This window comes from Vipera ursinii, assembly GCF_947247035.1.
Source record: "Vipera ursinii genome assembly, chromosome: 3".
In the NCBI taxonomy this organism is placed as follows: domain Eukaryota; kingdom Metazoa; phylum Chordata; class Lepidosauria; order Squamata; family Viperidae; genus Vipera; species Vipera ursinii.
Genome location: NC_139516.1, coordinates 127918581 through 127933054, shown reverse-complemented (window position 1 = coordinate 127933054; position 14474 = coordinate 127918581). Strand labels below are relative to the sequence as shown.

At 36.2% G+C, this 14474-nt stretch overlaps 1 protein-coding gene across 1 annotated transcript in view; it reads left to right on the top strand.

The window, feature by feature from the left end:
• CTNND2 (catenin delta 2) overlaps positions 1 to 12481 on the top strand; it is a gene marked incomplete at its 5' end in the record, with an annotated part of 448616 nt that extends 436135 nt beyond the window's left edge. The window contains 3 exons of the mRNA XM_083360640.1: positions 3264 to 3395; positions 9151 to 9224; positions 10738 to 12481. Coding sequence (XP_083216766.1) covers positions 3264 to 3395; positions 9151 to 9224; positions 10738 to 10998 — 467 coding nt within the window. The 3' untranslated portion in view covers positions 10999 to 12481. The remainder of the gene's footprint in view (positions 1 to 3263; positions 3396 to 9150; positions 9225 to 10737) is intronic.
• Positions 12482 to 14474: the final 1993 nt, after the last annotated feature.

The window sequence follows — 14474 nt, the reverse complement described above, 5'->3', positions numbered from 1 at the left end:
AAGATATTCAGTACAAAATAACAGATTAAAAACCAACATATTCCCATTCAAATCATTTCATTTCTAGATGGCCTTATCCAGCAATCTGACACATTAGGCAGAGGAAAAACTAAGACCTTACAGAAGGCCAATAGACCAACAGGGCCCGAAGCAGTACTTTACATTCAACCAAGCAATTCAGATAGATACCATCCAAGTTATTCAGCAGCTTTTATCTGTACTTTCTGATTTCTGTCAGCTGAGCTGTGCTGAGCATTTTTGTTCTCAAGCTGTAGAAATGGAAAGTGGAAGCATTTTCTTCGCTTGGGATTCAGGTTCCCATTTCTTGCTTGGATGAGCCTTGAATCTTTGTATCAAGGAGGCTATATGGGCATTATGGGCACAGAGTTACAGAGCTGGTTTTTTCCTCTGCAGTATTTTATACTAGTAACAACCACCCATGGAGGCCAACCTCTCCTTGCAGCGGGGTTCTGCTATATACTATTGGGGTTACTCACATGGGAAACTGCATTCTTATCCAATTTTACCATGAGTGACAGATTGGCGGAAAGTAGTAGAATTTACAGGGGTATGTAAATTTTGGTTATTTATTCTTCGGGTTTTTCCCCTTCCTTTTGGTTTGAATACATTCTGGATATATTATCTATTCTAATAGATAATTGTCACTGCCTAATTCATGTAAGATTGCATATTGCTATGTTTATTTTTATTTTGAAAATGTTCTCTCCCAAGTTATGGAGAGATTTGAGATTGTGTAATGGATTTTGCCAAACAGAGTTTTTCCTTAATGTTTCTCAAAGCCTTTAGATAATCTGTCATTATTAAGCATTTTCACTGGGTTGTGGCGCAATTTATTAATATATTTTATATTAACTGGGAGCAAACTGATAATGTATGGCCCCAGCAAGATTGAATAGATAGCAAATGGGACAGGGAGCAAAATACAAAAAAATCAAGCAAAATGGAATTGAAGAAAATCAAATTGAACTTTATAAGAGAACAGTGAGGTGGCAAAAAGAATAAAAAAGCATTAACATTCAAGTATTCTACACTGTTTGTTCAAAAGAGCTGATCACTATGAAGATCCCAAGGATGTATGGCTGCAAAAAATCCTTTGTCCAAGTACAGCCAATGACATTTTTGTTTGATTCTTGAGTAATTCCAAGCAGCCAAAGATTCTTCATCAGGAAAAAAATCGGGAACCCTATTCAGAAGCCTACAAAACTAATTGCAAGATCTGCTAATTTTTGCTGGGAAAGAGCAGAGAAGGCTGGAAGAAGAAAATGTAGCTAGTTTTTTAAGCCCTAATAGGATAAGCAAATAAGTTTTTCAAATCTCAGATAAGGAGAAAACATACATCAGACTCCCTGTGTGCTTTCTCTTAAGAAACTGATTTCATCTTCATTGTCTGTGAACAAGCAAAGAAGGCGTGTGCATTTATTTTGAATAGGAAGAGGCTCTTGCTGCAATCAAAGTCCTTCAGATAGCTAGCAGTTTTCCTCTTTTGGAAAAGACAGATCAAAAAGCTTCACCAAACATTACAAATCCAGCTAATCTGCAATATAAAAAGAAAGGATGACAAGCTGGATGACAACTTTATCTGGGCCTAAAGAAAATGATTACTATGTTTGATTAATAGCAATGTTGATAATAGTTTCACTTCAAAGAAAAGCATTTATTTGTGGAGTTTATGTACAAGGTATACTGCTATCTGAAGTACAAATCTGGAAGATTACGAACATGCCTTTTGAAAGGATATATCTCAAAGTGTATTGTCCATACATTCCACAACACCTCCTGATTTGACGATCCCAAAACAAGAAAAAGCATGTACCGGTATATCATATTTGCTAGCTGGTGGCTAAATTTAGGGATCAACCATGTATGAATAGATTAAGTTATTTGGTCCTGAAGGAGCAGCCTGAAATACACTGCTTCTTACTAAAAAAAAAGGGAGATATTGGGCTACATAAAGGAAGAAAAGAATCAGGAAATCTCAGCAGAAAGTTTAAGTTTCCAAAGCTCCCTTTTTTGCCTGAAAGAAAGGAAACCAGAGAAGCCTTTAATAAATTGGTGAAAAGGGAGCAGAATTCTGCCTTTAATCATTAGTCAAATGAGGTTCCATTTATCTCTTGCTTTGAGCCAAACCTTGCCCTTGCCGCTGTGCATCTTAACAAAAAGCCAACATTGAAAGTATTTGAAAGTATCAAATAAGTACTGGGTATATTAAATTTCATAATCTGCTATTTTAGATCTGAGTCTTTGTGGAACTAACATGAATAGAATATCAGCGTGATTCTGGGCCACCAAGTGGTAAATCATAATAGAATTCTTTATTGGCCAAGTGTGATTGGACACACAAGGAATATGTCTTTGGTGCATAAGTTATCAGTGTACATACAAGCAATAAGTGATAAATCATGATCATAGTCATTGTTAAAATACATTCATCATAAATCATAAGATACAACACGTAGTGATATAGGATACTAATAAGCAATTAACATAAATCATACTAGGTTAGTAAATAAAACTAAACTGTAAGATACAAACAACAAAGTTAAAGCCGTAAGTAGATGAGGAGATAGGTATAGGAAAGATAAGAATAATAATAGTAATACAACCTTACTAGATAGTTTGACAGTGTTGTGGGAATTATGAAACGGCTATGTGCACATTCTCCCATTACGACAAATTCTACAGAGTTCATGGACGAAGGTGCCTTTGAATAATTCTAGAAAGGTTCAGGAGTGCCATATTTGGCCTGAAGTGACATCATCATCATCATTATTATTATTATTATTATTGTATCCCCTTTTTTGTGTGATGCCATTAATTGATCTGATCTGTATCAATGGGGTTCAGCAGCTGTCATGGTTTGTCTCTTCTATAAGACAAAGATTTTGAATAGCTGATGAGAAGACAATATGTTAAATTTAATTTCTAAGGTATAAGATCAAGATTATTTCCATTTAAGAGTTTTATATATGTCCAGCTCTGGCCACAGATTTTCAAATGAAACTAGATGTCAAGAGATTCATTCTTTTCAAGCTAACTGCATTGCTTAGAACATGTGTTCATATACTTTACTATGTAACCCAGGGGTCTTCAAACTTGGCCCTTTTATGACTCCTCAGCCAGCTTTGCTGGCTGAGGAATTCTGGGAGTTGAAGTCCACAAGTCATAAAAGGGCCAAGTTTGAAGACCCCTGATGTAACCCATTCCATCAGGGTTCTAAAATCTGCATTTGTTTTTGTTTGTAGCAAGTGCCCCAGCCTCCCCTCGGGAAATGATCAGTCTAAAAGAAAGAAAAACAGATTATGAGTCAACCGGAACAAATGCTACTTACCATGGGAATAAAGGGGAGCATACTTCTAGAAAAGACACCATGACAGGTGAGCTAGAAATTGTATATGATATATAAACATTGTGGAAGGAAACCTTCTGGGCTGGAACTGACTCTGTTGATAATCCAGATATACTTAGTAAGCATGTTTTAAGCTTTACACTCTGTAAACTACATTCAAGTCTTCCACTCAAATATTCCTAATCATTGGAGGCAACAACTTGACTGAATTCAATTTGTATATCTGTTGAATGTCAGATTTCAACTTTTGTTTCAAAACTCCAAGCCTTCAATCTCTGGACAATAATGTTTATTATAGGAATCTGGCATCCTAATAGTATTTCCCCTATAAAAGAAAAAGGGGTTCCTCTTTCTCCTCCTCCTTCCTTTAAAGACGTATTTCTCAACCTTAGCAATTTTAAGCTTCAGCTCCCAGAATTTTTCTGCTAGCATGCTTTAAACTGAAAGATGTAAAACACTACTTTAAACTGAAGGATGTTATGTATGAACTACTTATGGTGGCTTAATAATAATATTGGAGAGTACACACAATCATCTCTAGCTATTGTTGTGTTTTGGCAGTGATTATAATACTGCAATTCATCCCATGAGGAGTAAATCACTGCTTGTGACAATCTAAGTTTGTTTGTTTTTTTACAGTGCTGCAATATCTTTAGGGAATATAATTTTTTCTCTTTAACAAATGCTAAAGTTTTTTTCCCCCAACAAAGTTTTTTGGCTTAATTTTATAGTTGTGTTTTATTGCTGTTTAAAAATGCAAAGTTTATGCTGTTTTCTAAAAAGGGTTTTAAAAGAGTGCTATGAGGTATTTCTTTCATTTCAAAATAAAAGTCTTTAACATTGCATGGCAGAAGAGCATACTGAATGCCACCCAACCACAGATAAACTATCTAATACATTTGGGAAGATGACATAAAAAGTCAGCATTTATTTAGAAATATTTTGTTTCAAAAAGTAGCTCAGATTTCATTTCAGCTGCATTAAGGATACTAATACTATCCAGATATTTCAGTCTACAAAATCCATAATCCACTGTCTTTGGCTGCAGTTGATGGGAGTCAGACATTTGAGGATCTGAGAGCATTATAGGTAGAACATATCAAGTTGGGAAAGGATGGTTTAATGCAATGCCTTTATTGGTGATTATAACCTCACTCATTTGTTTCAATTCATTATACAGTATGAGCTTCTTTGCCTTTCCAGATGTTATCTCTGTGACATCATCTGGAAGAACTCTAATACCACATATGTATTTGCCTCTGTTGGGCAAACAGTTGCACTTTGCATACGGACATCATCTTTTCTGCTTATGTTACCATGAGACAGAAAAAGCTCACCGTTGCCTTGGTGGGAAGAGAACCCTTTTCTTTAACACTTCAAAGGATCTTAAGGGGAAAAGGGAATCTGCGTTGGTCTATGTTCATTCATTTCTTCAAAATTCTGCCATATATCAGCCTGAATGTTTTAGATTTGTCTGGCTATTATGCTAATAAGAAATTGCTATTTTAGCAACTAATGTTATTGATTGTGAGGATATTTTTTAGTCATGGGTAGTCAGCTAAATCAGTGGCTCCTAATCTTTTCAGCGGCAGGGGCCAATTCTGTGAAGGGCGGTTTTTCTGCAGACCAGGAAGGCATGGTTTCATCCTCTGCCTGGATCCTGTGTGTGTGCAAATGGGGTTTTACTCGCTTTTGCGGCCTGGTTCCTGGTGAGCCATGGACTGATGACAGTCCATGGACTTGGGGGTTGGGGACCCCTGAGCTAAATGATATCCTGTCAGTGGTGAAGTTCTGTACCAGCTTATTACCTCCTTCTCACTATAGGAACAATTTTATCTTTATTACACATCCTCTATTAACCTCTTTTTTTCAGCAGAGTAAAGTTATATCTGTGGCTTTCCGGGGTGAATATGAGAGCATGGTCACCATACACAGAGCAAAGGGAGTTTAGTTTTCTATTCATTTGTCTCTACATGGAATATTTTAAAGAGACTAAAACAATTTGCTTAGAGAAAAGGGTAACATTTATCAATTTTATTGACAAGCCATAGACAGGTGTGGCACAGAACTAACTTTAACCTGAAGCTAATAATCTCTCAATGTTTTAAAGTTATTATAATAGGAATAACAGGAAGTTTCCTAATAATAAGAACACCTGTAAATGGTGTCATATAAACAAAGGATTTTCAAACTCCACCAGCATGAAAAATCTGTTAATTAAAAAAAATAATTAATCAGAGGCAAAGCTGTAATGAGCGCAAACATCCTTCTAAGGAAGAGAGAGGCTCCAAAGTAAGCTGACAAGCCTTGCCTTTCCTACTATATCTTTAAAAAAAATCTTGTATATACCGTGGTTATCTTTGAATAAAAGAAGATTTTTTTCAGTCCTTATTTTCTCACAGAATCCCATCAAATTCTTGGAGCAGTTGAAATATCCTTAACTAAATATGTATTTTGAGGGAGTAAAAAGACAAGCTGGAGGAAAACTATTTAAAAACATTAGGTTCTTGAGTGTTAATTGTAGTAAAAACCAAATGGGTTCACTGCTCTAGATTATGATGCATGACAGCTGTTCCTTTCAGTAATTTTGTTTGATAATAGGAAACCAGTCTCTCATCATTCTAAGCTTCTTGGTAAACAGCAATGCCATTACATCATACCATGACACCATGTGCTATACTATACCCCAAATGTCATCTAATGAAGCCAAAAGATGAAATGAACTCTTCGAGAACAATAGTTCTGATCATCTGAAGCCCACAAATCCTTGAGTAGATAATTGATTCATCAAGAGGTAGAAGAACTTTGAGGAACCACAAAACAGCAACAGATAAGGTACTGTTTAGAATTGGATTTTACTGTTTAAGAACCCATTTTAGCTTCTTCCCTAGTGTAAATACCACACATTTGTTATGCTGACTCTTCATATTTCTGATGTTATGGGTGTAGTTAAGGCCTTGTTGAAGCAAATTTATAGTGGGATCTGCTGCTTTTATACCATCTTATCACTCACTATCCCTCAGTGCATGCCTGGGTTGTGTGTATAAGTATATGACTGACTGCTCCTTACAAAGCTATAAGTACAGCCTTGCTTGTTGGAATCTAACTGAGCAGTATAAAAGGCCAGACTGATGTAGTGCTACAGTGAGAGCATATTTATTAACCTGTTCCATGCAAAGGTAGCTAGTCTATCATTTTTTCTCACTTTTTAACTAGCAACTTTTTGCAGGATTTTGTTATTCCCGTTCTTGTGATGTTTCTTTCTTTCTCCTTGCTCCCTGTCTTGCATTTTATTTGGCTAAAATACTGATGCACAGACAAAGATAGGAGTCTCATTTTTGCCCTGCCAGACAATGAGACTAGATATTCAAGCCAAAACAAATGTCATCTGTAATAGCTTGTGTTGCCTGGTTATGAACAGAGATTACAAATCTTATTTGCTTTTACAGGCTACCAGAGCAGAGCTTGTGACACATGATTACCACATCAAACCTGAAGAGTAGATGAAGACTAAATGAACTAACAATTATTCTGTTTGCTTATGTATGAAATGAATTACCATCTTGAGAAAGAGCCTTTGACTAACATGAAAGAAAACCAGAATCAACCAAACTTTAAACAGTTCAATAAAGCATGATATGAAATCTCAGCGTTGTGAGCCTTTCTTTTTAAACTCTGACAGATAATTTGCAGTCATATTTTTTTAAGTCTTGATCACAGCTTCAGTGTACTTGGTACAGGAGACTATTAGGAATATAGAGCCACTCTTACGTTTGAAGCAGCTCTGGTGAGAAAAGGGAGGGAAATAGTAGAGCTGTAGCAAGAACTGCCAGAGACTGAATCCATTATTGTCAAGTCTGGTGATTGCAGTTCTCTGAGTTAAGTCTCTTGAATCTGAAATTGCAGTCCCATTGTAAAAATATCTGATGTGGACAATTAGTGATGTGGTGAGTTGCACAATCTCTTCAAAGAACTAGGCCTCTTCAGTCTTGTTTTTATTCAACCTCATGTAATTCTTTTATAAGACCTTCCCAACAAAAGAACACAAGAGATGTGTCAAGACATCTTTTCAATAATTATGATTAGTTTACTGGTAACACTTGCATTTTCAAGAGTATTTTGAAACCAACTACTACTCAGGGTTCCTAAATTCCTCTTTACTTGTTGGGAAGAACATAAAACCAGTATGTGTACATAATTCTGGATTCACCTACTATATGTTGCGGTTCAGGTTGTTGATACTTAATGAAAGATATTAAGGATGCTTTTTTCTGGAGCTGCTGTTGTCTGTTTAATATGATAGCTTTAGAATCTTAGCATCAGAAAAGCAGAGCTAATTTTGAAGTTATTAGCTAAAGGTACATTCATTCGTGGAGGACTGATTGCTTTTCCCCCAAGAAGCTGGTAGGTTTTTAATTTAATTTTGTATCAGTTTTTAAATGATGACTGATAAATATTTTAATTAGTTATTCACTATTGAATTTTAATATTTGCATAACATGCATTTACAAATCTCATCACATCATCTTAGCTGATTTCCAGGTATAAAGTCAAAGTGAGTAAATACTTTCTCATATAGCGTCTCATGATTTGTTACACATAAATGTATTTTTCTAACACCCACATATGCTCAGTTTGTACCTTGATCAACATTTGCTGCTGGTGGACAATATCTGGGGGAATGTAAAGGAATACACTTGGCTGCTGGCAGCCCACACATTAGACTCTTAATCCTAACCGAACACACACTTACTAAATAGAGTGCTGTATTTGGCTTGTAGGCTTCAGAAACAAGCCATACAAGTTATAAAATAGAGTACCTCACAGGAAACTGGAGATTATTCTCTCCTCATTTGGATAGGAAAGGAAGTCATTCAGTTTTCGTTCTAGTAACCATTGTTTGAATACTGAGAAAATTGCTTCCCTGATGCTGCCTGCTAGAATAATTGGTTTTTTTAAAATAATAGGTAGCCAGACATTCTAAGACAAGATTACTATATATGTAAAGTACATACATTCAGGATAATTATGTAATGTTCTATTTATATCTATAACAACTGGCACCAATCATTTAAAAATACTATTAGATATATTGTATATGTCTATCGTTGTATGTCTACCCTTTCTCTGGTTTTCTCCCAACAAATATGAGAGCAGGGAAAGTCAGATTTTTGGGGGCTGAGCATTGGAGTATATAATACCTTAAATAAACAAAACACATTTTCCCAGAAAAGTTCAGGAATCAAATCTCTCTTGAACCAGGAGTTTATATGCTGCATTGGGTTCTGGAAAAGTAATTTCTTATGACAGTGCAATCTTCTTGATACAGCTTTAACCGAACATTCATACATTTATTTATGGCTCTGCAAAGCATAGAATGATTTAGCAAAACATTCCTACACACAACTGCTCTTTTTCCCGTGTGCTGTCATACCTTCATCTCTGTTCTGCTAATACATCTTAGCCAGACAGAGTCAATTGATCATTGATGTGAGATTGATTTCACAGGTACTTCTCACTATTAAAAATGTTTTCAAGAAATCTGTATGTAGTAAGTATCTGTGACTGGCTTTGGTACAGCATAAAGATTTCTAGCTTCCTAATATGAAAGGGATGAAGTACAAACATATCGGTCACATGTTCTTTCTTATAGATGATTCATGTGGGGATCAGTAAATCATTGCTAATAAAGTCTTACTGAATTTACACTACCACCACTACTAGTTCACACACATAATTACCATTTTGCCTAGTAACATAATTCCTATTTCTCCCACTTCTAGGTCAGAACTCTGGAATCTCTACTTTGTATAGAAATTCTTATGGTGCACCTGCTGAAGATATCAAACACAACCAGGTAAGTGGCAAATCAATTTATTCCCTTTTGAACTAAAAAAAAATTAATATAGCTGTAGTAATTTTAAAGAATCATAGTTGAAAAACTATTCAATGTTTCACAGATATGAACTTTTCCCAGTCTGTCCTAGTGAATGCTATGTTTATCAGTAAATTATGGAAATGCAACTTATATTCAACTATTTTCCAAGCAGCTTTATTATTCAGATGCATCAGTACATGGCAGAAATATTTCCATTATTTGTAAGCACATGCCTTTATTTGCAAATAAAAGAAGTGGAAGCTGGGCATTTTCAAAAAGTAGTTCCTCTTCAAATCATCTGAAGTAGTCTCCTAACAATATTATTAAACATATCTAATATATGTTTCACATTTTCTGGTGTCTGTGTGTGTACACATGCACGTGCACGCACACACACACACACAAAAAAAAAACAACCATGAGGCTAGGAGAGCTCCATTACTCAGGAAGTTGTTGATGGGATTCTGTTGAGAAGAATGTGAGAGAGTGAAAGAGAAACCAATATTAGAAATATATTCTCAGGAAAATGGCGAACGGTAATCACATATTTATGAAAAGAGCTTTCAGTGACAGATTGTTTTGTGGTAGTTTAAAAACTCAGATTACTAGCTTTCAATGAGTATCTAAATTCCTTCACAATTTAAAAAATGGCTATTCTTATGTAAACGAAGACACATAGTGGATTATGTATTTCATCTCCAACTTTTGTGCTTATCGAAGTCGGTCTTGATTCTACGTAGCTGCTAAGACATGTCCCTGCAGTTTTCTTGGCAGCATTTTCAGAAGTGTTTGCTACTGCCTATTTCCTAGGGCTAAGAGAAAGACATCCAGAAGGCCTCATGACTAGAACAGGGCTACAACTCATGGTCTCCTGGTTTCTAACTCAACCACTATAGCTTAACCACTATACTACTTACTTAAAAGACAGTAGTGTTACTTTGCCCACAGTATGACCTTTGGGATGACTGTTCCATGTAACTGTGGACTAAATGTTTCTGTAAGTAGCTTTCTGGCCTGAAACCATTACTGCAAGAATGCAGCCAGGATATTTTTTTTAATGTTAGAAAAACCTCAGTTTCCACTTTCTTATATTTCAAATTCCTTATGATTGCATAGTAAAATTTTAATCAGAAAAAAATGGACAAGCATTCTTAATATTTTTCACATTCTGCAATCTGAGATCCTCCACCCACACATCGTGTTACTTGTAAAAGTTTAATGTGGAGTTTATTCTACACCTTTTTTTGAGGAAAACCTCTGTCAAAAGTGATTGCAAATGTAAATGTAAAGCAATCTTTGCAAAAAGATCAAGCAGAATAGTGACATTCATCCAGGAAGACTTAAGATGTTTTCTGTAGCAGACATTCACATTGTCTGTCTAATAAGTCCCACTGAAGTGGAACCTTGCTCTGCACTCTTAAGTGACATGGCAGTTTGTTTCCTATCATTATAGTCTTCCCTAATAAGCCAAGGTTTCTTATTCTGTTGACAGGTTTCAACACAGCCGGTCCCACAGGAGCCCACAAGAAAGGAATATGAACCATATCAGCCATTTCAAAATTCATCAAGAAACTATGATGAGTCCTTCTTTGAAGATCAAGTGCATCATCGCCCACCTGCCAGCGAGTACAATATGCACCTGGGACTCAAGTCCACTGGCAACTACGTTGATTTCTATTCTGCTGCTCGGCCCTATAGTGAACTCAATTATGAAACAAGCCACTATCCAGCCTCTCCAGATTCCTGGGTTTGAGTTTTGGGCAAGAAAAAAAAAAGATGTCCAGGAACTGTGCATGTGCATGCATATCACAAGACATTCTTTTCCTGCAAATTTAGTTTGTTAAAGCCTGTTCCGTAGGAAGGCCCTAATACTCAATCTGGAACAATTAAGGTATCTTTAGATGGCTAAAAGAATGGGAAACGTAAGCGCGGGAGTGTTATTAGAAAGAGTGGGATGTGTATCTATTTCTGTATCTATAGAATCCTATCTCTTAAATATAGATATAGAAATATACTGGGGGGAGGGCAGCTTTGCAGTTGACCTTTTAATGTAGAGTTTAAAACAAATAGTACTGTACACTGAATGTGGCTGAAGGAAGTTAGGGATGTTACAACGAAGTGAGTCCAGAGTTAAGCACAAGAAAATGAACAGTTTACAAACCTTATGGGGGACAGCTTCTCACCCTTTGTTTCCTCTCTTCATCCATTGTGAATTTAGGCTTCAAGTTGCATTTGGGATTTCCTCTGTACAGCAAGATGTTTCTTGCCTTTTGTTAATGCATTGTTGTAAAGTATTTGATGTACATTACAGATTTAAAAAACAGAGAGAAAGAGAGAGCAAAGTGCATTGTGTATATTACATCAATGCCACAGTGTTTCTTCATCTGTGGTTCTAAATATTGCTTCAATTACACAACTTTGAAATATGTATGAATTTCCAGGGGTAGGGGAGGGGTTTTTTTCTTTTCTTTTTCTTTTCCTCCCACCCCCCCCGGGTATGTTTTAACAGGAGAAAACAAAAACTGATATTTAGCAGTATTGTTCGTTCTGATATGTGAATTTGTTTGTGGCAACTAAAAAAAAAGGCATTCAGCAGTTTCTGACAATTAACATTCATCATTCCACACTCCTTGTCAACAAAGTGCTTTTTCACTGCCTAAAATTTTAGATGTAGATATTTGAAATAGATTTTTTTCATTTATACCAGTTTTCTTTATGATGATACAGTGTTAAAAGAAAATAAATTACAATTGATCTGTCATCCATATTTGCTAAGAATGTCTATTTCCCAAGATCCTTAATCAAAATATACATTCTTGCTCATGTATGTACGTACGTGTGTGTGTCTGTCCTCAAAACATGTGCATACTACTATTTTGTGTGTATGTTTGTGCAGCATAAAATTGTGTTCCATCGCAGTGTTGCCAGACATAATAGAATTACGTTTTGTGTACAAGAATCTGGTGGCCTTCAGATGAAATATGTTTTGCACGCTCATACACAAAAAGAGACAGGTGTATAGGCTTGTGTAGCAATCCATTTGGGTATTGTTTTTGTTGTGTTCCTGCTTTGGAAGGAAGGCAGTTGTGTAGACCTTTCTAATATTTCAAGCCAAAATGTTGAATGGGAGAGGCTGTTTTGCACTAGTAGGGTTGCTTCCCCAATCTGATAGGGAAGACATCTATGCTTTGCTGACACTTCTAGCAAGGAAAGCAAAGTATAGTGCGAAGGCAGGAGAGGCTATGCAACTTTCATTATTACAGCAGCCCCCTAAGTGGAACATAACATCTGGAGCATTGAGATGCTCTGCTGGCTCCAAAGCAAATCAGTCCAGCAGAAGAGTATAACAAATTTCCTAGAGACAGCAGAAGATGGTGATGGGTTCTAATTTGTATCCTAATCCACCCATCCCCAAATAATATAGAAAACACCAAATATTTCTCAATTTTAAACACATATCTAAACAAATTTAACAGATGGGAAGAAACCTGGTCTATATGAGAGAAACATTGGTAAGTATAAGCAATCCTCTGTAGCACTTCAGAGGGTGTTGTAGTCATTCTCTTTCACCTGGTGGTGGTGCAACACATCACCCTCATGCGTGAAGTCCACAGCCAAGTACTTCCAACATCTGACACCAGCAATAATTTAGGTGCAGCATTACACATGAAAAATAACAATAATGTCTGATTAACCAAATCGTTTGAGGCAGACCAGAAAACAGTAGGAGAATCAGATGTTCAGCTACCAAATTGTTGTGAGGTTACAACAGAATTCAATTAACACATGCTGCAAAATTAATCTGAATTATTTTAATACCTGGTAATAATACCAATTATCTAGGCTTCAGGCTAAATTTTAGTTTAAGAAACAAATATATTTTAAAATCTATGGTCGTAGGTTTAATAAGATTGTCAACTTTGGCAATCTTTTACCTTTAAGTGACTAATATTTCTGAGTTGTCAACTCAGAGCAGATACAACAGAAACAAAGACATGTTTTGTATCATAAACAGGATTTAGTGGTCTTTAAGAAAATAACAAATTACTGAATTAAAGTTTGAGTCTTAGCATATGGTACGTTTGGTAGTATTTTATGTAACAGTCATGCAGATATTTGTTTTAAATGCAGGGGTGGTTGGAGCCCAGATGCTCTATTTGTTGCCTGCTTAAAATCTTGCAAGTACTGGGCAGCAAATATTACACTCACAGCAAGTGATGCGAGCTCCCTAATTCCACAGCACCCTCCATTTCTGCTAGACACCTTCTCACCCTGAAGTCTCCCAGGAGAACTTCAGAAAGTATCGCAAATGTTGCACAAGCAACTGTGTTAGTTGAACCGTTGACCACTGATTCTTTTCCAGTCTATCGTGTCTGTCCCATTACTAATATACTGTAGAACCAAAAGTCACCAATGTGACAGGAATGGTTTTGGAAACTTGACTGATTTTTCCCCCTCCACTGAGAATATTGTCCTGCAAACAATTTGAAGGATGAAATGTTTTCCGGAATAATGGTTTGGGTTAGAGAGAGGGACAAATAACCAAGACTGTGCTCTCAATTTGCAAAATCATCCACTACCTCTCATGAACAAGTGCAGTTCATTGTAGGAACCACCTGCAGTATTCTGTGATTTTGTCCGATCGTTGATTCTCAAAAACCTTTCCAGTAAAATCTGTGAACGGTTGAGAAGGTAGTATTTTTTAAATGTATTTCTCTGTCTTCTCCAATCTTATTGCTATAACAACAGGTGTGTGAGGTAGATTGGGATGAGAGAGAAAATGATTGGTCCTAGGTCACTCCAGTGAGTTTCCATCATTAAAGATGGATGTTAGAAGCAGATCCAAGCTCAATCTTCCCAGTCTTAATCCCGTAATTTAACTACTTCGCTACATTTTGTTTTTATTTGAAAGGATATAATAATTGAAGAAGGCTTGATAAGGCTTTTCCCTATAACTAAAGGCTTGGTGTGTAGGGCCACAGATTCAAAGATAGGAATCATCATCAGGCATAGTGAAAACAAAAAAAATTAAGACCCAAGTTCAAAGTGAGCTAGCCTCAAGTGCAGATTGAAAAAAAAATCTGAAAAGGGTGTATGACAAACCATATACAGTGGATCATTAAACAAATTGTTAACAAAAAACAATGGCTAAACTCATGAATAACACTAAACCAGCAGGTCTTTTAAGTATGGTTTGTTGGGTTGTTGTTTTTTTTGATGCTGCAGAGC